The 26,908-nt window shown below is 39.6% G+C and overlaps 1 protein-coding gene across 2 annotated transcripts in view; it reads right to left on the bottom strand.

Annotated features, from left to right (window-relative positions):
* Nucleotides 1–26,908, bottom strand: part of top2b (DNA topoisomerase II beta) — a 724,731-nt gene that overhangs the window by 658,596 nt on the left and 39,227 nt on the right. For both annotated transcript variants that reach the window (XM_077506321.1, XM_077506322.1), the window contains exon 2: nucleotides 21,991–22,155. In XM_077506321.1, coding sequence (XP_077362447.1) covers nucleotides 21,991–22,155 — 165 coding nt within the window. The remainder of the gene's footprint in view (nucleotides 1–21,990; nucleotides 22,156–26,908) is intronic.

Genomic DNA, 26,908 nt, shown 5'->3' with positions numbered 1-26,908 from the left:
AGATTTGTAAAAATTGGGATACCTATCAGCCTAAGACTTACAAAAAGGTTTCTAAAGCCATATGCTGAATCAAAAAGGAAGTCTGCCATTTTGATTTACTTTGGTATTTGTAGCCATTTTTTGGGGCCTTTTATAGGGGTCATATTTTCAACAGAACTTATCAGATCGTCTTCATTCTTTGGCGTGTTTCATCTTAAGATATTTAAGATGAAAAGTTATTGAATTTTTTTATTTTGTCACACGCCTTTGCTGTAGCCATGCATTGTTTGTGAAGAAAAATGCTTTTTTGAGAGTCTAAATATGGGTGAAAACTCACAAAACTTTGCACACGCACCAGACCTGTCTAGAACATGAATATTTTATTTAGAGATTTGTTGTGCTATTTGTAATAAATGGCTCAATAGCGCCCTCTAGACATTTTTATGAAGTCTTTCCGATTATATGATTCAGCTAGATGTGTGAATATTGGCAGGCATGCCTAATATATTCAAAAAGTATTCTATATAGCCATGTGCCAATCCATTTTGATTTTATTTTGTTAATTGTGCATCATTTTTGGCCTTTCCATGAAACTTTACAAACACAAAGCATGGCAAAAACGTTTAAAATTTAGATGGTTTCCTATTTGACAGTACCCCAACATGCCAGTACCCCGACGTGCAAATACCCCAACGTGGCCCGGGTTGCGAGGGCCCTTTATAGCTGCTCGCAGCTCTAGTTATTCTTCTTCTTCTTCTTCTTCTTTTTCTTTGTTATTATTCTTTTCCGCAAACAACCACATTTTTGAGGCACTAAACATGAACGAAAACTCACCAAACTTTACACGCAGATCGGGCCTGGCGAAAAATTTGATATTTTAAAGTCGCCATACATGATAACAGAAAAATGGCTCTGTAGCGCCACCTACATAGGTTTAACGGATCCCTGTCCCGCTACGATTATCCTATGGCTACGAAAATTGTGTGGCACCTGTAGCACATCCAGATGAACAAAAACCTCTTTGATATGTGTACCCTAAAATAGACAGGAAGTGAGGTATGAGTATTTGAATGTCCAATTTTGGCCCATTTTTGCACATTTACAGGGGTCATACTTTTGCCCGCTTCTCCTACACGGTTAACCCGATTGACTTCAAACTTGGGCTGTACCATCTCAACACCTGGGACAACATCATGGTAAAAAATCAAAAGTTTTTGACATACTATATGACGGTGGCGGGGCATCAAATTTACAGTTTCAAAATTCTTACTTAACAAAGCATTGCCGGTGGTACGTTTAATTGAGAGCCATGAAAATTGGTACACATATGTAACAGACAATGATCTACAAAAAAGCCTGTTGGTGCCATATGCTAAACCTAACAGGAAGTCCGCCAGAGGCGAGGCATCAAATTTTGTGTTTCAAAATTCTTATTTAATGAAGCATTCCCGGCTGTACATTTCACCTAGAGTTACCAACATTTGAAGACATATGTAACAGCCCTCAAGGTACAAAAAACTCTTTTTGAACCATATGCTAAACCGAACAGGAAGTCCGCCATTTTGATTTACTTTGGAACGTGTTGCCATTTTTTGGGCCATTTCATAGGGGTCTTATTTTAACGAACTCCTCCTACAGAGTTTATCCGATCATCTCCAAACTTGGTGTGATTCATCTTAAAATGTTGAAGATGAAAAGTTATTGAAAGCTTTTTATTTCGTCGCACGCTGTTGCCGTGGCATGCACAGTTTGCAAAGGAAAAAATTCCCTCTTAATGAAGCATTCCCAGTTGTACGAAGCAGCTAGACCTACGAAAATTTGGAGACAAATTTAACAGCCCACGATGTACAAAAAAGTCTCTTGGTGCCATGTGCTAAACCCAACAGGAAGTCCCGTAGGGGCCGGTCATCACATTTTGAGGTAAAAAACTCCTCTTTAACGAAGCATTCCCGGTTGTACGTTTCACCTAGCGCTATGATAATTTAGAGGCATACATAAGAGCCCACGATGTACAAAAAAAGTCTCTTGGAACCATCTGCTAAACCAAACAGGAAGTCCGCCATTTTGATTTACGTTGGGATTTGTAGCCATTTTTTGTGGCCTTTTTTAGGGGTCATATTTTAACGAACTCCTCCTACAAAATGTATCCGACTGTCTTCAAACTTGGTGTGCTTCATCTTAAGATGTTTAAGATACAAAGTTATCGAAAGTTATTTATTTTGTCGCACGCCGTTTCATGGCGATGCATTGTTTGCCAAGTAAAATGCTGCTTTTTTTTTTTGGTCTAAACATGTGCAAAAACTCATGAAACTTTACACACACATCAGGCTTGTCATAAGCATGAATATTTTAGAGATTTATTAAATTTGCAATAAATGCTTCAATAGCGCCCTCTAGACATTTTTATGAAGTCTTTCGGATTATATGATTCAGCTAGATGTGTGAATATTGGCAGGCATGCCTAATATATTCAAAAAGTATTCTATATAGCCATGTGCCAATCCATTTTGATTTTATTTTGTTAATTGTGCATCATTTTTGGCCTTTCCATGAAACTTTACAAACACAAAGCATGGCAAAAACGTTTAAAATTTAGATGGTTTCCTATTTGACAGTACCCCAACATGCCAGTACCCCGACGTGCAAATACCCCAACGTGGCCCGGGTTGCGAGGGCCCTTTATAGCTGCTCGCAGCTCTAGTTCTTCTTCTTCTTCTTTTTCTTTGTTATTATTCTTTTCCGCAAACAACCACATTTTTGAGGCACTAAACATGAACGAAAACTCACCAAACTTTACACGGAGATCGGGCCTGGCGAAAAATTTGATATTTTAAAGTCGCCATACATGATAACAGAAAAATGGCTCTGTAGCGCCACCTACATAGGTTTAACGGATCCCTGTCCCGCTACGATTGTCCTATGGCTACGAAAATTGTGTGGCACCTGTAGCACATCCAGATGAACAAAAACCTCTTTGAATGTGTACCCTAAAATAGACAGGAAGTGAGGTATGATTATTTGAATGTCCAATTTTGGCCCATTTTTGCACATTTACAGGGGTCATACTTTTGCCCGCTTCTCCTACACGGTTAACCCGATTGACTTCAAACTTGGGCTGTACCATCTCAACACCTGGGACAACATCATGGTAAAGAATCTAAAGTTTTTGACATACTATATGACGGTGGCGGGGCATCAACTTTACAGTTTCAAAATTCTTACTTAACAAAGCATTGCCGTGGTACGTTTAATTGAGAGCCACGAAAATTGGTACACATATGTAACAGACTATGATCTACAAAAAACTCTTTTTGAACCATATGCTAAACCTAACAGGAAGTCCGCCAGAGGCGAGGCATCAAATTTTGTGTTTCAAAATTCTTATTTAATGAAGCATTCCCGGCTGTACATTTCACCTAGAGTTACCAACATTTGAAGACATATGTGACAGCCCTCAAGGTACAAAAAACTCTTTTTTAAACATATGCTAAACCGAACAGGAAGTCCGCCATTTTGATTTACTTTGGAACGTGTTGCCATTTTTTGGGCCATTTCATAGGGGTCTTATTTTAACGAACTCCTCCTACAGAGTTTATCCGATCATCTCCAAACTTGGTGTGATTCATCTTAAAATGTTGAAGATGAAAAGTTATTGAAAGCTTTTTATTTCGTCGCACGCTGTTGCCGTGGCATGCACAGTTTGCAAATGAAAAAATTCCCTCTTAATGAAGCATTCACAGTTGTACGAAGCAGCTAGAGCTACGAAAATCTGGAGACAAATTTAACAGCCCACAATGTACAAAAATGTCTCTTGGTGCCATGTGCTAAACCCAACAGGAAGTCCCCCAGGGGCCGGGCATCACATTTTGAGCTAAAAAAAACTCCTCTTTAACGAAGCATTCCCGGTTGTACGTTTCACCTAGCGCTATGATAATTTGCAGGCATACATAAGAGCCCACGATGTACAAAAAAGTCTCTTGGAACCATGTGCTAAACCAAACAGGAAGTCCGGCATTTTGATTTAGGCCTTTTTTAGGGGTCACATTTTAACGAACTCCTACGAAATTTATCCGACTGTCTTCCAACTTGGTGTGTTTCATCTTAAGATGTTTAAGATGCAAAGTTATCGAAAGTTTTTTTTATTTTGTCGCAAGCCGTTGCCATAGCGATGCATTATTTGCCAAGTAAAATGCTGCTTTTTTTTTTTTTTTTGTCTAAATGAGCGAAAACTTATGGAACTTTACACACACATCAGACTTGTCATAAACATGAATATTTTAGAGATTTCTTGTGCAATTTGCAATAAATGGCTCAATAGCGCCTTATAGATATTTTTATGAAGCTTTTGGAAATGTATGATTCAGATAGATTTGTAAAAATTGGGATACCTATCAGCCTAAGACTGACAAAAAAGTTTCTAAAGCCATATGCTAAACCAAACAGGAAGTCTGCCATTTTGATTTACTTTGCTATTTGTAGCCATTTTTTGGGGCCTTTTATAGGCCTCATATTTTCTACAAAACTTATCAGATCGTCTTCATTCTTTGGCGTGTTTCATCTGAAGATATTTAAGATGAAAAGTTATTGAAATTGTTTGTCACGCCTTTGCTCTAGCGATGCATTGTTTGCAAAGAAAAATACTTTTTTTTTTGAAAGTCTAAACATGAGCGAAAACTCAAAACTTTGCACACAGATCAGACCTCTCAAGAACATGAATATTTTAGAGATTTGTTGTGCAATTTGTAATAAATGGCTCAATAGCGCCCTCTAGACATTTTTATGAAGTATTTCCGATTATATGATTCAGCTAGATGTGTGAATATTTGGAGGCACACCTATCAGTCTAATACCTACAAAATTTATTCTATAGCCATGTGCCAAACCATTGTGATTTTATTTTGTTAATTGTGCATCATTTTTGGCCTTTCCATGAAACTTTGCAAGCACAAAGCATGGCAAAAACATTTACAATTTAGACGGTTTCCTATGAAACAGTACCCCAACATGCCAGTACCCCGACGTGCAAGTACCCCAACGTGGCCCAGGTTGCGAGGGCCCTTTATAGCTGCTCGCAGCTCTAGTTATTAGGGCCCGAGCAGCTACCGCTGCGAGGTCCCTATTGTTTTTCGATCGGATTATTATTATTATTATTATTCTTCTTCTTCTTCTTCTTCTTCTCCGTAAACGATCACGATTTTGGGTACCTAAACATTTACGAAAACTCACCAAACTTTGCACACTCCTCAGGCCCGGCGAAAAATTTGATATTATGAAGTCGTCATAACAACGCGACTCTATAGCGCCCCCTAGCATAGAAAAATAAAAACCAAGCCCGGCACGTTTGAGCTAGAGCAACGAAAATTGGCAGGCACGTGTAGCACCCCGAGACGCACAAAAAAGTCTATTGGGACCATGTAGCTAAAATGTACAGGAAGTGAGCTATGAATTTTTTAATGTCCAATTTTGGCCTATTTTGGCACATTCACTGTGGTCATGCTTTTTCCCCCTTTGCAAACATTTTTCATCCAATTGACTTCAAACTTGGCATTTATCATCTCAAGACCTGAGAGAACAACTGGGGAAAAAATCTTGCCTTTTCGAAATACTATATGACGGGGGCGGGGCATCAAATATTGCCTTTAAAATTTCATTTGTCCAGAAAGAGCAAATGCTGAATAACTCCCATGTACAAGCTCCAAAAAATCTCAAACTTCTCAGGCAACGTAATAGTCACGGCCTGAAAACATCTATATGACAAAATTCAGTTATACATATAGCGCCACCTAGTGGTTACAATAAATGTCATACTTTACGTTTTTAGCTACTGTGCTGAGCTCGTTGAAGGGATCCAGTTGAAATTTGGTCAGAAAAGCCTTAAGATGTTGATGATGCCCCACACCGAATATTGTAACTTTTCGCCAAAGGGCGTGGCCGCTACGGTGACGCAAAGTCTGAAGATTTTTCGTGACAATAAAAGCTGCATTAACTTGACCGAGATGATCCTATCTTCTCAAAATTTCACACATTTGATGAGAGTCCAGCTCTAAAGACATCTACTAACTTACATTTCATCTAACTGATAGCACCACCTAGTGGCAATTTTTTTTCTTACGAATTTTCTTGTACATTTTTCTCCAAACACGTTAACTGGACCAACCTCATATTTGCTCAGAGTGGGGTTTCGGCCTTCATGATGTCACAACACGAAGTTTGTGAGTTTTCGCGAATCGCTGTGGGCGTGGCTAAGCACTGTTCGCCAAGAAAACAACGCTAGTTTTGATGGTCTAAACATGCGCAGAAACTCATGAAACTTGGCACACACATCTGGCCTGGCAAAATGAGCAATATTTTATCATGTATTGTCCTATTTTTACAAAAATGACTCAATAGCGCCCCCTAGAAATTTTTAACGAAGCAGCCCCGATTGTACGTTTAAGCAAGATCTACGAAAATTTTTAGGTGTATGAGGGAGTCCAAGACCTACAAAAAAGTCTCTTGGACCCATGTGCTAAAATGAACAGGAAGTGAGCTATGAATTTTTGAATGTCCCATTTTTGACGATTTTTGCATATTTTCAGGGGGCATACTTTTGCCCACTTCTCCTACACATTTCATCCGACTGACTTTAGACTTGACCTGGACCATGTCAAGACCTGAGCCAACTACAGGCAGAAAAATCTTGACTTTTGGAAATACTATATGATGAGGGCGGGGCATCAAATTTTGTGTTTCGCACTGAAAAAGGATATGCTTAATAACTCCCCGGTACATGCTCCAAAAAATCCCAAACTTGACATGTATGTTTATAGTCAAAGCCTGAAGGTATCTCTATGACAAAATTCAGTTATATATGCAGCGCCACCTAGCCCTTCAGGCGTGAAAAAAAAATACCCCACATACGGTATTTTGTACAAAAAATGTCAACTCATTCTAAGTGTGATAACTCCCATGTTCAAGCTCCAAAAAATCTCAAACTTCTCAGGCAACGTAATAGTCACGGCCTGAAAGCATCTATATGATAAAATTCAGTTATACATATAGCGCCACCTAGTGGTAACAATAAATGTCATACTTTACGTTTTTAGCTACTGTGCCGAGCTCGTTGAAGGGATCCAGTTGAAAATTGGTCAGAAAAGCCTTAAGATGTTGATCATGCCCCACACCGAATTTTGTAACTTTTCGCCAAAGGGCGTGGCCGCTACGGTGACGCAAAGTCCGAAAATTTTTCGTGACAATAAAAGCTGCATGAACTTGACCGAGATGATCCTATCTTCTCAAAATTTCACACATTTGATGAGAGTCCAGCCCTTAAGACATCTACGAACTTATATTTCATCTTACTGATAGCGCCACCTAGTGGCAATTTTTTTTCTTACGAATTTTCTTGTACATTTTTCTCCAAACACGTTAACTGGACCAACCTCATATTTGCTCAGATGAGGGTTTCGGCCTTCATGATGTCACAACACGAAGTTTGTGAGTTTTCGCGAATCGCTGTGGGCGTGGCTAAGCACTGTTCGCCAAGAAAACAACGCCAGTTTTGAGGGTCTAAACATGCGCAGAAACTCATGAAACTTGGCACACACATCTGGCCTGGTAAAATGAACAATATTTTATTGTTGATTGTACTATTTTTACAAAAATGACTCAATAGCGCCCCCTAGAAATTTTTAACGAAGCAGCCCCGATTCTACGTTTAAGCAAGATCTACGAAAATTTTTACGTGTATGACGGAGCCAAAGACCTACAAAAAAGTCTCTTGGACCCATATGCTAAAATGAACAGGAAGTGAGGTACGAATTTTTGAATGTCCCATTTTTGACGATTTTTGCACATTTTCAGGGGGCATACTTTTGCCCACTTCTCCTACATGTTTATCCAATGACTTGACCTGGACCATGCCAAGACCTGAGCCAACAACAGACGGAAAAATCTTGACTTTTGGAAATACTATATGATGAGCGCGGGGCATCAAAATTTGTGTTTCGCACTGAAAAAGGATATGCTTAATAACTCCCCGATACATGCTCCAAAAAATCCCAAACTTGACATGTATGTTTATCGTCAAGGCCTGAAGGTATCTCTATGACAACATTCAGTTATATATGCAGCGCCACCTCGCCCTTGAGGCATGAAAAAAAAATACCCCACATACGGTATTTTGTACAAAAAATGTAAACTCATTCTAAGTGTGATAACTAAGTCATTTATGAATATTCTTTTACTTTCCACCACTCAAAATGTTCACTGGCATTAGACTTATCCAAACATGTACTTTTTTATTTATTTTTGATAGCCTCTAATGGACATTAAAAGCAATATCGTGAATGAAGGATATGCTTAATAACTCCACGGTACATGCTCCAAAAAAATCCCACACTTGACATGTATGTTTAGAGTCAAGGCTTGAAGGTATCCCTATGACAACATTCCATTATATATACAGCGCCACCTAGCCCTAGAGGCATAAAAAAAAATACACCAACTTAACGGTATTTTTACAAAAAAAAAAAAAATCCACATGTCAAGGTTTATCATGCCATTTTCAAAGAAATTCTGCTTCCAATGTGCCTTACCTAAACTTGCCAGTACCCCAACGTGCCAGTACCCCAACGTGCAAGTACCCCAACGTGCAAGTACCCCAACGTGGCCCGGGCTGCGAGGGCCCTTTATAGCTGCTCGCAGCTCTAGTTATTATTATTATTATTATTATTAGGGCCCGAGCAGCGACCGCTGCGAGGTCCCTATTGTTTTTGTAAAAATTATTATTATTATTATTATTATTATTATTATTCTTCTTCTTTATTCTCCGCAAACGATCGCGATTTTGGGTACCTAAACATTCACGAAAACTCACCAAACTTTGCACACTCCTCAGGCCCGGCGAAAAATTTGATATTATGAAGTCGTCATAACAATGCGACTCGATAGCGCCCCCTAGCGTAGAAAAATAAAAACCAAGCCCGGCACGTTTGAGCTAGAGCAACAAAAATTGGCAGGCACGTGTAGCACCGCGAGACGCACAAAAAAGTCTATTGGGACCATGTAGCTAAAATGTACAGGAAGTGAGCTATGAATTTTTTTATGTCCAATTTTGGCCTATTTTGGCACATTCACTGTGGTCATGCTTTTTCCCCCTTTGCAAAATTTTTTCATCCAATTGACTTCAAACTTGGCATTTATCATCTCAAGACCTGAGAGAAAAACTGGGCAAAACATCTTGCCTTTTTGAAATACTATATGACGGGGGCGGGGCATCAAATATTGCCTTTAAAATTTCATTTGTCCAGAAAGAGCAAATGCTGAATAACTCCCATGTACAAGCTCCAAAAAATCTCAAACTTCTCAGGCAACGTAATAGTCACGGCCTGAAAACATCTATATGATAAAATTCAGTTATACATATAGCGCCACCTAGTGGTTACAATAAATGTCATACTTTACGTTTTTAGCTACTGTGCTGAGCTCGTTGAAGGGATCCAGTTGAAAATTGGTCAGAAAAGCCTTAAGATGTTGATGATGCCCCACACCGAATATTGTAACTTTTCGCCAAAGGGCGTGGCCGCTACGGTGACGCAAAGTCTGAAGATTTTTCGTGAAAATAAAAGCTGCATTAACTTGACCGAGATGATCCTATCTTCTCAAAATTTCACACATTTGATGAGAGTCCAGCCCTAAAGACATCTACTGACTTATATTTCATCTAACTGATAGCGCCACCTAGTGGCAATTTTTTTTATTACGAATTTTCTTCTACGTTTTTCTCCAAACACGTTAACTGGACCTACCTCTTATTTGCTCAGATGAGGGTTTCGGCCTTCATGATGTCACAACACGAAGTTTGTGAGTTTTCGCGAATTGCTGTGGGCGTGGCTAAGCGCTGTTCGCCAAGAAAACAACGCCAGTTTTGAGGGTCTAAACATGCACAGAAACTCATGAAACTTGGCACACACATCTGGCCTGGTAAAATGAGCAATATTTTATTGTTGATTGTGCTATTTTTACAAAAATTACTCAATAGCGCCCCCTAGAAGTTTTTAACGAAGCAGCCCCGGTTGTACGTTTAAGCAAGAACGACGAATATTTTTAGGTGTATGAGGGAGCCCAAGACCTACAAAAAAGTCTCTTGGACCCATATGCTAAAATGAACAGGAAGTGAGCTACGAATTTTTGAATGTCCCATTTTTGACGATTTTTGCACATTCACAGGGGGCAGACTTTAGCCCACTTCTCCTACACGTTTCATCCGACTGAGTTAAGACTTGGCCTGGACCATGTCAAGACCTGAGCCAACGACAGGGGGGAAAAATTTTGTCTTTTCGAAATACTATATTATGAGGGCGGGGCATCAAATTTTGTGTTTCGCAATGAAAAAGGATATGCTTGATAACTCCCCGGTACATGCTCCAAAAAATCCCAAACTTGACATGTATGTTTATCGTCAAGGCCTGAAGTTATCTCTGTGACAACATTCAGTTATATATGCAGCGCCACCTAGCCCTTGAGGAATAAAAAAAAAATACCCCACATACGGTATTTTGTACAAAAAATGTACACTCATTCTAAGTGTGATAACTCAGTCATTTATGAATATTCTTTTAGTTTCCACCACTCAAATTGTTCACTGGCTTCACACCGATCCAAACGTATGTACATTTCCATTTTGTTTTATTCATTTTTGATTGCCCCTTTGGACAATAAAAGTAACATTGTGCAATGAGTACAACGAGCGATGATGTGTATATACACTTTTACAAAAAATACCAATCAGGGCAACTCATTGCCTAAAAATAAAAAATAAGACGCTGATTTTTGCAGATCTTAACAATCACCAAAACCCATTGAGCTTGACACACTCATCACACCTGGCAAAAAAAAAAAAAAAAAAATCCACGTTTATCATGCCATTTTCAAAGAAATTCTGCTTCCAATGTGCCAGTACCCCAATGTGCAAGTTCCCCAACGTGCAAGTACCCCAACGTGGCCCGGGCTGCGAGGGCCCTTTATAGCTGCTCGCAGCTCTAGTTATTATTATTATTATTATTCTTTATTCTCCGCAAACAATCGCGATTTTGGGTACCTAAATATTCACGAAAACTCACCGAACTTTGCACACTCCTCAGGTCCGGCGAAAAATTTGATATTATGAAGTCGTTATAACAACGCGACTCTATAGCGCCCCCTAGCGTAGAAAAATAAAAACCAAGCCCGGCACGTTTGAGCTAGAGCAACGAAAATTGGCAGGCACGTGTAGCACCCCGAGACGCACAAAAAAGTCTATTGGGACCATGTAGCTAAAATGTACAGGAAGTGAGCTATGAATTTTTTAATGTCCAATTTTGGCCTATTTTGGCACATTCACTGTAGTCATGCTTTTTCACCCTTTGCAAACATTTTTCATCCAATTGACTTCAAACTTGGCATTTATCATCTCAAGACCTGAGAGAACAGCTGGGCAAAACATCTTGCCTTTTCGAAATACTATATGACGGGGGCGGAGCATCAAATATTGACTTTAAAATTTCATTTGTCCAGAAAGAGCAAATGCTGAATAACTCCCATGTACAAGCTCCAAAAAATCTCAAACTTCTCAGGCAACGTAATAGTCACGGCCTGAAAACATCTATATGACAAAATTCAGTTATACATATAGCGCCACCTAGTGGTTACAATAAATGTCATACTTTACGTTTTTAGCTACTGTGCTGAGCTCGTTGAAGGGATCCATTTGAAAATTGGTCAGAAAAGCCTTAAGATGTTGATCATGCCCCACACCGAATATTGTAACTTTTCGCCAAAGGGCGTGGCCGCTACGGTGACGCTAAGTCTGAAGATTTTTCGTGAAAATAAAAGCTGCATTAACTTGACCGAGATGATCCTATCTTCTCAAAATTTCACACATTTGATGAGAGTCCAGCCCTAAAGACATCTACGAACTTATATTTCATCTTACTGATAGCGCCACCTAGTGGCAATTTTTTTTCTTACGAATTTTCTTGTACATTTTTTCTCCAAACACGTTAACTGGACCAACCTCATATTTGCTCAGATGAGGGTTTCGGCCTTCATGATGTCACAACACGAAGTTTGTGAGTTTTCGCGAATTGCTGTGGGCGTGGCTAAGCGCTGTTCGCCAAGAAAACAACGCCAGTTTTGAGGGTCTAAACATGCACAGAAACTCATGAAACTTGGCACACACATCTGGCCTGGTAAAATGAGCAATATTTTATTGTTGATTGTGCTATTTTTACAAAAATTACTCAATAGCGCCCCCTAGAAGTTTTTAACGAAGCAGCCCCGGTTGTACGTTTAAGCAAGAACGACGAATATTTTTAGGTGTATGAGGGAGCCCAAGACCTACAAAAAAGTCTCTTGGACCCATATGCTAAAATGAACAGGAAGTGAGCTACGAATTTTTGAATGTCCCATTTTTGACGATTTTTGCACATTCACAGGGGGCAGATTTTTGCCCACTTCTCCTACACGTTTCATCCGACTGAGTTAAGACTTGGCCTGGACCATGTCAAGACCTGAGCCAACGACAGGGGGAAAAATTTTGTCTTTTCGAAATACTATATGATGAGGGCGGGGCATCAAATTTTGTGTTTCGCAATGAAAAAGGATATGCTTGATAACTCCCCGGTACATGCTCCAAAAAAAGGCCTGAAGGTATCTCTGTGACAACATTCAGTTATATATGCAGCGCCACCTAGCCCTTGAGGAATAAAAAAAAAATACCCCACATACGGCATTTTGTACAAAAAATGTACACTCATTCTAAGTGTGATAACTCAGTCATTTATGAATATTCTTTTAGTTTCCACCACTCAAATTGTTCACTGGCTTCACACCGATCCAAACGTATGTACATTTCCATTTTGTTTTATTCATTTTTGATTGCCCCTTTGGACAATAAAAGTAACATTGTGCAATGAGTACAACGAGCGATGATGTGTATATACACTTTAACAAAAAATACCAATCAGGGCAACTCATTGCCTAAAAATAAAAAATAAGACGCTGATTTTTGCAGATCTTAACAATCACCAAAACCCATTGAGCTTGACACACTCATCACACATGGCAAAAAAAAAAAAAAAAAATCCACGTTTATCATGCCATTTTCAAAGAAATTCTGCTTCCAATGTGCCAGTACCCCAATGTGCAAGTTCCCCAACGTGCAAGTACCCCAACGTGGCCCGGGCTGCGAGGGCCCTTTATAGCTGCTCGCAGCTCTAGTTATTATTAGGGCCCGAGCAGCGACCGCTGCGAGGTCCCTATTGTTTTTCGTTCAAATTATTATTATTAGGGCCCGAGCAGCTACCGCTGCGAGGTCCCTATTGTTTTTCGATCGGATTATTATTATTATTATTATTATTATTATTATTATTATTATTATTATTATTATTCTCCGTAAACGATCACGATTTTGGGTACCTAAACATTTACGAAAACTCACCAAACTTTGCACACTCCTCAGGCCCGGCGAAAAATTTGATATTATGAAGTCGTCATAACAACGCGACTCTATAGCGCCCCCTAGCATAGAAAAATAAAAACCAAGCCCGGCACGTTTGAGCTAGAGCAACGAAAATTGGCAGGCACGTGTAGCACCCCGAGACGCACAAAAAAGTCTATTGGGACCATGTAGCTAAAATGTACAGGAAGTGAGCTATGAATTTTTTAATGTCCAATTTTGGCCTATTTTGGCACATTTACTGTGGTCATGCTTTTTCCCCCTTTGCAAACATTTTTCATCCAATTGACTTCAAACTTGGCATTTATCATCTCAAGACCTGAGAGAACAACTGGGGAAAAAATCCTGCCTTTTCGAAATACTATATGACGGGGGCGGGGCATCAAATATTGCCTTTAAAATTTCATTTGTCCAGAAAGAGCAAATGCTTAATAACTCCCATGTTCAAGCTCCAAAAAATCTCAAACTTATCAGGCAACTTAATAGTCACGGCCTGAAAACATCTATATGATAAAATTCAGTTATCCATGTAGCGCCACCTAGTGGTAACAATAATTGTCATACTTTACGTTTTTAGCTACTGTGCTGAGCTCGTTGAAGGGATCCAGTTGAAAATTGGTCAGAAAAGCCTTAAGATGTTGATCATGCCCCACACCGAATATTGTAACTTTTCGCCAAAGGGCGTGGCCGCTACGGTGCCGCAAAGTCTGAAGATTTCTCGTGACAACAAAAGCTGCATTAACTTGACCGAGATGATGCTATCTTCTCAAAATTTTACACAATTGATGAGAGTCCAGCCCTAAAGACATCTACAAACTTATATTTCATCTTACTGATAGCGCCACCTACTGGCAATTTTTTTTCTTACGATTTTTCTTCAATGTTTTTCTCCAACCATGTTAACTGGACCTACCTCATATTTGCTCAGATGAGGGTGTCGGCCTTCATGCTGTCACAACACGAAGTTTGTGAGTTTTCGCGAGTCGCTGTGGGCGTGGCTAAGCACTGTTCGCCAAGGAAACAACGCCAGTTTTGAGGGTCTAAACATGCGCAGAAACTCATGAAACTTGGCACACACATCTGGCCTGGTAAAATGAACAATATTTTATTGTTGATTGTGCTATTTTTACAAAAATGACTCAATAGCGCCCCCTAGAAATTTTTAACGAAGCAGCCCCGATTGTACGTTTAAGCAAGATCTACGAAAATTTTTACGTGTATGAGGGAGCCAAAGACCTACAAAAAAGACTCTTGGACCCATATGCTAAAATGAACAGGAAGTGAGCTACGAATTTTTGAATGTCCCATTTTTTACGATTTTTGCACATTTTCAGAGGGCATACTTTTGCCCACTTCTCCTACACGTTTTATCCGACTGACTTATGACTTGACCTGGACCATGCCAAGACCTGAGCCAACAACAGACGGAAAAATCTTGACTTTTGGAAATACTATATGATGAGGGCGGGGCATCAAAATTTGTGTTTCGCACTGAAAAAGGATATGCTTAATAACTCCCCGATACATGCTCCAAAAAATCCCAAACTTGACATGTATGTTTATCGTCAAGGCCTGAAGGTATCTCTATGACAACATTCAGTTATATATGCAGCGCCACCTAGCCCTTGAGGCATGAAAAAAAAATACCCCACTTACGGTATTTTGTACAAAAAATGTAAACTCATTCTAAGTGTGATAACTAAGTCATTTAGGAATATTCTTTTACCTTCCACCACTCAAAATATTCACTGGCATCAGACCTAACCAAACATACATATTTTTGTTATTTAGTTTTATGTATTTTTGATAGCCTCTATGGACATTAAAAGCAATATGGTGAATGAAGGCTATGCTTAATAACTCCCAGGTACATGCTCCAAAAAATCCCATATTTGAAATGTATATTTAGAGGCAAGGCCTGAAGGTATCTCTCTGACAAAATTCAGTTATAAATACAGCGCCACCTCGTCCTTGAGGCATAAAAAAAAATGCCTCACTTACGGTATTTTTGCAAAAATTGTAAACTCATTGTAAGTGTGATAACTAAGTCATTTATGAATATTCTTTTACTTTCCACCACTCAATATGTTCACTGGTATCAGACCGATCCAAACATACGTATTTTTTATTTAGTTTTATTTATTTATTTTATCGCCTCTATGGACAATAAAAGCAACATTGTGCAATGAGTACGAGCGATGATGTGTGTATATATACTTTTACGAAAAATACCAATCAGAGCAACTCATTGCCTAAAAATAAAAAAAAGACACTGATTTTTGCAGATCTTAACAATCACCAAAACCCATTGAGCTTGACACACTCATCACACCTGGCAAAAAAAAAAAAAAAGTCCACATGTTTATCATGCCATTTTCAAAGAAATTCTGCTTCCAATGTGCCAGTACCCCAATGTGCAAGTTCCCCAACGTGCAAGTACCCCAACGTGGCCCGGGCTGCGAGGGCCCTTTATAGCTGCTCGCAGCTCTAGTTATTATTATTATTATTATTATTATTATTATTCTTTATTCTCCGCAAACAATTGCGATTTTGGGTACCTAAATATTCACGAAAACTCACCAAACTTTGCACACTCCTCAGGTCCGGCGAAAAATTTGATATTATGAAGTCGTTATAACAACGCGACTCTATAGCGCCCCCTAGCGTAGAAAAATAAAAACCAAGCCCGACACGTTTGAGCTAGAGCAACGAAAATTGGCAGGCACGTGTAGCACCCCGAGACGCACAAAAAAGTCTATTGGGACCATGTAGCTAAAATGTACAGGAAGTGAGCTATGAATTTTTTAATGTCCAATTTTGGCCTATTTTGGCACATTCACTGTGGTCATGCTTTTTCCCCCTTTGCAAACATTTTTCATCCAATTGACTTCAAACTTGGCATTTATCATCTCAAGACCTAAGAGAACAGCTGGGCAAAACATCTTGCCTTTTCGAAATACTATACGACGGGGGCGGAGCATCAAATATTGCCTTTAAAATTTCATTTGTCCAGAAAGAGCAAATGCTTAATAACTCCCATGTTCAAGCTCCAAAAAATCTCAAACTTCTCAGGCAACGTAATAGTCACAGCCTGAAAACATCTATATGACAAAATTCAGTTATACATATAGCGCCACCTAGTGGTTACAATAAATGTCATACTTTACGTTTTTAGCTACTGTGCTGAGCTTGTTGAAGGGATCCATTTGAAAATTGGTCAGAAAAGCCTTAAGATGTTGATCATGCCCCACACCGAATATTGTAACTTTTCGTCAAAGGGCGTGGCCGCTACGGTGACGCAAAATCTGAAGATTTTTCGTGAAAATAAAAGCTGCATTAACTTGACCGAGATGATCCCATCTTCTCAAAATTTCACACATTTGATGAGAGTCCAGCTCTAAAGACATCTACTAACTTACATTTCATCTAACTGATAGCGCCACCTAGTGGCAATTTTTTTTCTTACGAATTTTCTTCTACGTTTTTCTCCAAACACGTTAACTGGACCTACCTCATATTTGCTCAGAGGAGGGTTTCGGCCTTCATGATGTCACAACACGAAGTTTGTGAGTTTTCGCAAATTGCTGTAGGCGTGGCTAAGCGCTGTTCGCCAAGAAAACAACGCCAGTTTTGAGGGTCTAAACATGCACAGAAACTCCTGAAACTTGGCACACACATCTGGCCTGGTAAAATGAGCAATATTTTATTGTTGATTGTGCTATTTTTACAAAAATGACTCAATAGCGCCCCCTCGAAATTTTTAACGAAGCAGCCCCGGTTGTACGTTTAAGCAAGAACGCCGAATATTTTTAAGTGTATGAGGGAGCCCAAGACCTACAAAAAAGTCTCTTGTACCCATATGCTAAAATGAACAGGAAGTGAGCTACGAATTTTTGAATGTCCCATTTTTGACGATTTTTGCACATTCACAGGGGGCAGACTTTTGCCCACTTCTCCTACACGTTTCATCCGACTGAGTTAAGACTTGACCTGGACCATGTCAAGTCCTGAGCCAACGACAGGGGGAAAAATTTTGACTTTTCGAAATACTATATGATGAGGGCGGGGCATCAAAATTTGTGTTTCACAATGAAAAAGGATATGCTTGATAACTCCCCGGTACATGCTCCAAAAAATCCCAAACTTGACATGTATGTTTATCGTCAAGGCCTGAAGTTATCTCTATGACAACATTCAGTTATATATGCAGCGCCACCTAGCCCTTGAGGCATGAAAAAAAAATACCCCACATACGGTATTTTGTACAAAAAATTTACACTCATTCTAAGTGTGATAACTAAGTCATTTATGAATATTTTTTTAGTTTCCACCACTCAAAATGTTCACTGGCATCAGACTTATCCAAACATATATATATTTTTATTTATTTTTGATAGCCTCTATGGACATTAAAAGCAATATCGTGAATGAAGGATATGCTTAATAACTCCACGGTACATGCTCCAAAAAAAAATCCCACACTTGACATGTATGCTTATAATCAAGGCCTGAAGGTATCTCTATGACAACATTCAGTTATAAATACAGCGCCACCTAGCCCTTATAAAAAAAATAAAAAATACCCCACATACGGTATTTTGTACAAAAAATGTACACTCATTCTAAGTGTGATAACTAAGTCATTTATGAATATTCTTTTAGTTTCCACCACTCAAATTGTTCACTGGCTTCACACCGATCCAAACGTATGTACGTTTCCATTTTGTTTTATTCATTTTTGATTGCCCCTTTGGACAATAAAAGTAACATTGTGCAATGAGTACAACGAGCGATGATGTGTATATACACTTTTACAAAAAAATACCAATCAGGGCAACTCATTGCCTAAAAATAAAAAAGGACGCTGATTTTTGCAGGTCTTAACAATCACCAAAACCCGTTGAGCTTGACACACACACTGGCAAAAAAATATTCTACATGTAAACGTTTATTATGCCATTTTCAAAGAAATTTTGCTTCCAATATGCCAGTACCCCAACGTGCCAGTACCCCAACATGCAAGTACCCCAACGTGCAAGGACCCCAACGTGGCCCGGGCTGCGAGGGCCCTTTATAGCTGCTCGCAGCTCTAGTTATTATTATTCTTCTTCTTCTTTATTCTCCGCAAACGATCGTGATTTTGGGTACCTAAACATTCACGAAAACTCACCGAACTTTGCACACTCCTCAGGCCCGGCGAAAAATTTGATATTATTAAGTCGTCATAACAATGCGACTCGATAGCGCCCCCTAGCGTAGAAAAATAAAAACCAAGCCCGGCACGTTTGAGCTAGAGGAACAAAAATTGGCAGGCACGTGTAGCACCCCGAGACGCACAAAAAAGTCTATTGGGACCATGGAGCTAAAATGTACAGGAAGTGAGCTATGAATTTTTTAATGTCCAATTTTGGCCTATTTTGGCACATTCACTGTGGTCATGCTTTTTCCCCCTTTGCAAACATTTTTCATCCAATTGACTTCAAACTTGGCATTTATCATCGCAAGACCTCAGAGAACAACTGGGCAAAACATCTTGCCTTTTTGAAATACTATATGACGGGGGCGGGGCATCAAATATTGCCTTTAAAATTTCATTTGTCCAGAAAGAGCAAATGCTTAATAACTCCCATGTTCAAGCTCCAAAAAATCTCAAACTTCACAGGCAACGTAATAGTCACGGCCTGAAAACATCTATATGATAAAATTCAGTTATACATATAGCGCCACCTAGTGGTTACAATAAATGTCATACTTTACGTTTTTAGCTACTGTGCTGAGCTTGTTGAAGGGATCCATTTGAAAATTGGTCAGAAAAGCCTTAAGATGTTGATCATGCCCCACACCGAATATTGTAACTTTTCGCCAAAGGGCGTGGCCGCTACGGTGACGCAAAGTCTGAAGATTTTTCGTGAAAATAAAAGCTGCATTAACTTGACCGAGATGATCCTATCTTCTCAAAATTTCACACATTTGATGAGAGTCCAGCCCTAAAGACATCTACTGACTTATATTTCATCTAACTGATAGCGCCACCTAGTGGCAATTTTTTTTCTTACGAATTTTCTTCTACGTTTTTCTCCAAACACGTTAACTGGACCTACCTCATATTTGCTCAGATGAGGGTTTCGGCCTTCATGATGTCACAACACGAAGTTTGTGAGTTTTCGCGAATTGCTGTGGGTGTGGCTAAGCGCTGTTCGCCAAGAAAATAACGCCAGTTTTGAGGGTCTAAACATGCACAGAAACTCATGAAACTTGGCACACACATCTGGCCTGGTAAAATGAGCCATATTTTATTGTTGATTGTGCTATTTTTACAAAAATGACTCAATAGCGCCCCCTAGAAGTTTTTAACGAAGCAGCCCCGGTTGTACGTTTAAGCAAGAACGACGAATATTTTTAGGTGTATGAGGGAGCCCAAGACCTACAAAAAAGTCTCTTGGACCCATATGCTAAAATGAACAGGAAGTGAGCTACGAATTTTTGAATGTCCCATTTTTGACAATTTTTGCACATTCACAGGGGGCAGACTTTTGCCCACTTCTCCTACACGTTTCATCTGACTGAGTTAAGACTTGACCTGGACCATGTCAAGTCCTGAGCCAACGACAGGGGGAAAAATCTTGACCTTTCGAAATACTATATGATGAAGGCGGGGCATCAAAATTTGTGTTTCGCACTGAAAAAGGATATGCTTAATAACTCCCCGGTACATGCTCCAAAAAATCCCAAACTTGACATGTATGTTTATCGTCAAGGCCTGAAGCTATCTCTATGACAACATTCAGTTATATATGCAGCGCCACCTAGCCCTTGAGGCATGAAAAAAAAATACCCCACATACGGTATTTTGTACAAAAAATGTAAACTCATTCTAAGTGTGATAACTAAGTCATTTATGAATATTCTTTTAGTTTCCACCACTCAAAATGTTCACTGGCATCAGACTTATCCAAACATATATATATTTTTATTTATTTTTGATAGCCTCTGTGGACATTAAAAGCAATATCGTGAATGAAGGATATGCTTAATAACTCCACGGTACATGCTCCAAAAAAAAATCCCACACTTGACATGTATGCTTATAATCAAGGCCTGAAGGTATCTCTATGACAACATTCAGTTATAAATACAGCGCCACCTAGCCCTTATAAAAAAAATAAAAAATACCCCACATACGGTATTTTGTACAAAAAATGTACACTCATTCTAAGTGTGATAACTAAGTCATTTATGAATATTCTTTTAGTTTCCACCACTCAAATTGTTCACTGGCTTCACACCGATCCAAACGTATGTACGTTTCCATTTTGTTTTATTCATTTTTGATTGCCCCTTTGGACAATAAAAGTAACATTGTGCAATGAGTACAACGAGCGATGATGTGTATATACACTTTTACAAAAAAATACCAATCAGGGCAACTCATTGCCTAAAAATAAAAAAGGACGCTGATTTTTGCAGGTCTTAACAATCACCAAAACCCGCTGAGCTTGACACACACACTGGCAAAAAAATATTCTACATGTAAACGTTTATTATGCCATTTTCAAAGAAATTTTGCTTCCAATATGCCAGTACCCCAACGTGCAAGTACCCCAACGTGCAAGGACCCCAACGTGGCCCGGGCTGCGAGGGCCCTTTATAGCTGCTCGCAGCTCTAGTTGTAATATGTAACTATATTAGAATATAGTTACATTATCTCACCATAGGCTGAGCCTCAATGTATTGTTTTCATTGTCAAATTATTTGGTTTACAAGCAAAATGTAGGTCAAAGCTCCCCCCTTAGCATATTTACCAGAAGAGGACGTCTCCGCCTCATACTTTTAATCAAATAGTGACATTATAGTGTTGCATTGTTAAAATATTGATCAAATTACTTGTCTGAAACTAAACTGACTCACAATTGTAGTGTTTTCATGCATTTTAAATGTGTAAAATACAAAAATCGAATCGCAAGCGCAATATTGGTCTGAAAAATTGCAATTAGGTTTTTTTCCGAAATCGTGCAGCCCTAGTAGAAAATATGTAATTTCAATAAAAACTTCAATAATGCAAGCCAAAATGTTAAAGCGAAGTCAAGCTGGCGCTCACGCCACCATGCAGGGACTTCAAAGTAAAATCGTCCAAGGCTGTTGCATTGGTGTCAATGTTTTATTTTGCCAGCTTTATTTTGAAGTTTGCCTTAGCGCGTTTGCGGCTCTCCTGACATGTCTGAATGATGGTGCTGTGCCAGCCCAGCTCGCACACGTACACACACGCACACACACCAAGACGGAACTTAATCGTTAACATACATTTTAATCTTTTTGTTTAGGTGGAAGAAAGCAAATCTTTTCAAGTCAATGGGCTCAAGTCTAAGTTAAGTCATAAGTCGTTGTAAAAGTTGAAGTCGAGTCTTAAAGTCGTCAAATTCATGACACAAGTCTGACGTGAGTCCAAGTCACTTGACTCGAGTCCACACCTCTGTCCACACCTCAGTCTTTGCATATGCAGGTATATTTAAGACCACACGCTCAAGCTGACTTACCTGTGTGATGGGCTCCACGGATCCAATGTATGTGTCAGGTCGAAGAAGAATATGTTCAAGCTGGGTTTTCTTTTGGTACACTCTCTCCACTGACAGCTTGGAGCCCACCTTGTCTTTCTTGACCCCTTCCATCTTAGCAGCATCACCTCTGCCATTAGCTGCCTCCTGGTAAGATTGACAACAATATATTAATATTCAAATATAACCTACAATGCCCCTTGGCCTAAACCGGGGTCGGCAACCTGCGGCTCAAGAGCTGCATGCAGCTCTTTAGCGCCGCCCTAGTGGCTCCCTGGAGATTTTTAAAAAATGTTTGAAAATGGAAAAAGATGGGGAAGAGAAATATACTTTTTGTTTTAATATAGTTTCTGAAGGAGGACAAACATGACACAAACATTCTTAACGTTTTCCAATGCTGTAAAAATGTGTAGAATAAACTGACATTTCAACATTTCTGTCAACGAAGATTTACGTCATAGCCTGCGACACGTTTCTATCAGCAGGGCGGGATGCCAGACAGGTGGCTGTTGAAAACAAACCGGCGGCTGTGTGATGGGCCATGGATCGCAAAGTGAAAAAGAGAAGAATAACTGAGGAGAACAGAGGATTTAATGTTTCTTGGACCAAATCATTTGCATTCATTGCCAATGTGGAAGGATTTCCTGAACTACCGTCATTTCCTTGCACTGCTTGATGAAGTTGACAGCGAATATTCCAATCTCCTGATAAACAACAAAGTCCGATGGCTGTCCAGGGGTGAGGTTTTGTGTCACTTCGTCGCTAGGGATATTATTGTGTTTTGTTGCTCAAGTCCGAGGATAGCTGCGTTGGTTGCGTGTCAAAAAAGGGGATGCTGCTTCGTTTTACCCTTGCACTGACTTATGTATGTATTATGTATTAATCATTTTGATTGTAGGCTAATATCGCTACTATAGATACATACAGGGCGGCACGGTGGATGACTGGTTAGCACGTCGCCTCCCAGTTCTGAGGACTCCGGTTCGAGTCCAGGCTTCGGCCATTCCTGGGTGGAGTTTGCATGTTCTCCCCGTGCCTGCGTGGGTCTTCTCCGGGTACTCCGGTCTCCTCCCACATTCCAAAGACATGCATGGCAGGTTAATTGGGTGCTCCAAATTGTCCCTAGGTGTGCTTGTGTGCGTGGATGGTTGTTCGTTTCTGTGTGCCCTGTGATTGGCTGGCAACCAGTCCAGGGTGTCCCCCGCCTACTGCCCAGAGCCAGCTGAGATAGGCGCCAGCACCCCCCGCGACCCTTGTGAGGAATAAGCGGTCAAGAAAATGGATGGATGGATGGATGGAGATAATACATATATATATATATATATATATATATATATATATATTAAGAGTGTAACGGTATACTTGGGTGTATTAATACGTTTCGGTACGGCATGTTCGGTTCGGCCCACTTGCGTACCGTTCCTCGTGTATTTTTCCCTCATTAAGTTTATGCACCGGGGAGCTAAAGCGAGTAAGCAAGGTTTCACACGGATGTTTTTGACTGGTGGGGAGAGCAATGCACTGTCTGCCGAAAATGAAAGTAGAAGAAGAAGAAGAAGAAGAAGAAGCAGCAGAAGAAGAAGAAGAAGCAGCAGAAGAAGAAGAAGAAGCAGCAGAAGAAGAAGAAGAAGCAGCAGAAGAAGAAGAAGAAGAAGAAGAAGAAGAAGAAGAAGAAGAAGAAGAAGAAGAAGAAGTTGTTGAGTGTCGCCGCCACTCACCAGCTGTTCGCAGATAAGGCACAGACGAGGAGACAGAACATCGCATCACACAAATAGTGTCTACATGGCAAAAGCATATAAGCCGGAGCTCGAAGGTCCCTCCCATACACCGGTCTCCTGTGTGGGAACATTTTGGCTTTCCAGTTAAAACTGCCGATGGTCAAAGGTGCGTGGATAAAGCCAAAGTTGTTTGCCGACATTGCTACACGGAGATCGGCGGCTATGTTGCAGGCAGCACGTCAAACATGCTAACTCATTTAAAACGACATCACCCGACTGTGAATGTCTTGTCGACAAGAAAGAAAGGTAGCTTAGTACAACCAAAGATAGCTACGGCATTTCAACAGCCTTTTGCTAATAATTCAGATCGGGCCAAAGCAATAACACACGGAATTGGTGTTTTTATAGCAACGGGATTACGGCCATACTCAGTTGTTGAATGCGCAGGCTTTAAATATTTGCTCAAAGTTCTGAAGCCCCGTTACAACATCCCTTCACGTCCGCACTTCAGTCAAAAAGTTATACCCGCACTTTATGACAAAACTAAAGCAAATGTTGCCAACGAGCTGTCGAGTGTGTCCGCTGTGTCACTCACCGCAGATGGATGGACATCGCGTGCGACAGAGAGCTATTTAACTCTCACAGCGCATTACATTACACCAGAGTGAAAGATGGAGAGTTACGTTTTGCAAACCCGAGCTGTTTATGATCAACACACGAGCACAAACCTGGCGGAACACCTGAAGGAGGCAGTGCAAGAATGGAAGCTGGAGAGACCTGGGACCACAATACCTGTCACGACTGACAATGCCAAGAACATCATCAACGCAGTAAAAGAAGCAGGACTGGGTCCTCAGATTGCCTGTTTTGCACATACAATAAATTTAGCATCCCAAAAAGCAACAGCCATCAATCAAGTGTCCAGATTATTGGGGAAAGTCAGAAAGGTGGTCACTTTTTTCCACAAAAGCACCACAGCTGCCTACATCCTGAAGAATAAGCAAGAAATGCTTAATATTCCACATCATGCACTCATTCAGGATGTTCCCACCCGCTGGAATTCCAGCTACGACATGCTGGAACGATACCTAGAACAGCAAGCGGCAATATATTCAGTACTAACTGAAAAAACTCTCAAAAATAAAAACATTTACACACTCAATGATGAGGAAGTTGCTGTGGCAGAGGAACTTATTGAAATACTTAAACCTATAAAAACCATCACAACACTAATGAGCACTGAAACAAGAGCTTCAGTCTCTATGATACTCCCCTTGAAAGCCACTGTCCTCCGTTCCATGGTACCAAAGCAAGAAGACAGCCCAACAGTGAAAGAGGTCAAGTTAGCAATCACGGCAAATCTGCAGGAGAGATACTCTGTGTGCTATGATTTTTTGCACAAGTGCACCACTCTGGACCCAAGGTTTAAAGCCCTGCCACATATAGAAGATGCTGAACGAGAGAGGATATTTGATGACCTCATGACAGAAATGAATGCAAGACAGGAGGAGGTATTGTAGTCTACTATGAGCTAAGTATTTTTTTATTCGCTATGAGAATATTAATTTACAAAAGTTGCCTTTTTTTCTGCAGGATGAGGATTTCACTGAGATGACAGCTGGCTCTTCATCTCCAGGGACATCATCCACCTCATCACCTCCAGCAATGAAGTCTGTAATGACTGAACTCTTTGGTGAACTTTTCCAGGGTCAGGGGGTGAGTGGAAAGCCAAACCTTTTGGAGCAGGTCAAAGAAGAGGTATTCAAGTACCGAGCTTCAGGGTGCCTGTCCCTTGAAGCTGACCCTCTTCTTTGGTGGAAAGGCAATGAGTCCACATACCCGCATATTGCAAAATTAGCAAAGCGCTACCTCTCAATTCCAGCTACCTCGGTTGCTAGTGAACGGGTTTTCTCCACTGCTGGAGATATTGTCACCGCAACAAGATCAGTCCTTTCTGCAGAAAATGTGGATATGTTAGTCTTTTTAGCCAAAAACTTTAAACTTGAATTGTGAGATTTTTTTTTTTTCGTGATAAAGACGAGTGTATGACAACTTCAACTTAAACTGCAATAGTTAGATAGATGTGTCCATAGGCAGTTTCTGCAAAGTGTTCCAAGATTTCAGTGCCTTAATAGTTTACATAGGATTTCTTTATTATTTTTAATTTATTAATTAGAACGACTAGTGTAATTTATTTGAATAACACCCAAATGGGTCGCCTTTATTTATTTTTGTACAATTTATTTGTATATCACCCAACTGGGTCGCTTTTATTTATTTTTGTACAATTTATTTGAATATCACCGATATGGGTCGCTTTTATTTATTTTTGTATAATTTATTTGAATACCACCCAAATGGGTCACTTTTATTTATTTGTTTCTAAAAATGCACCGTTTACTTGTCATCTTTTCAAAATAAAAAATAAAATAAAAAAAAAATCAGTGTTTTTTCTGTACCGAAAATATACCGAACCGAAGACTCCAAAAATCGAACCGAACCGAAATGTGATTTTGTGTACCGTTACACCCCTAATATATATATATATATATATATATATATATATATATATATATATATATATATATATATATATATATATATATATATAAATATCCTACGCCCCCCTCTCCAGTCAGACGGTGTATAGGTGAGGTGTTGAATCTTCAGAAAAACTGTTCATGACATCTAAGATTTTTATTGTTCCATTTCTATTTATTTATTTTTCTTTTTTAATTTTAATTTAATTTTAATACGTTATTAGATAACAATACTTTAGTAGTACATTAACATGATAGAATAGGGAGTAGGACTAGATCAATTCTTGCTCTTCTTCCTACTCCTTTTGAACATGTAATTTATGACATTAATGAATTATTTTCTTTCTTCAAATTTTTATTTTAACTTCAAATTATATTTTGTAATGTTTAATATGTTCAATAAACCAACCAACCCTCTCTAGTCTGTAGCCTCCTCTTCGCCACGTCATCAATATTTTGAATCAGATGTAATGCCTTTCCTTGCGGTTTATTTTTTTCATGTCAGCCCATGGCGACATGCTGAAACGTGCTTACTATGGAAATCCGTCAGCGTTGTCAGAGGTAAAGAATAATGACTCATACATTTTTCATGTTTTTAAAACAATAAAATGGCAGCATGGGAATATACATACAGGCACATGA

The sequence above is a fragment of the Festucalex cinctus genome, chromosome 19 (genome assembly GCF_051991245.1).
Source record: "Festucalex cinctus isolate MCC-2025b chromosome 19, RoL_Fcin_1.0, whole genome shotgun sequence".
NCBI classification, from domain to species: domain Eukaryota; kingdom Metazoa; phylum Chordata; class Actinopteri; order Syngnathiformes; family Syngnathidae; genus Festucalex; species Festucalex cinctus.
Note: the sequence above shows the minus strand (reverse complement) of the source record. Positions and strands in the feature narration are given on the sequence as shown.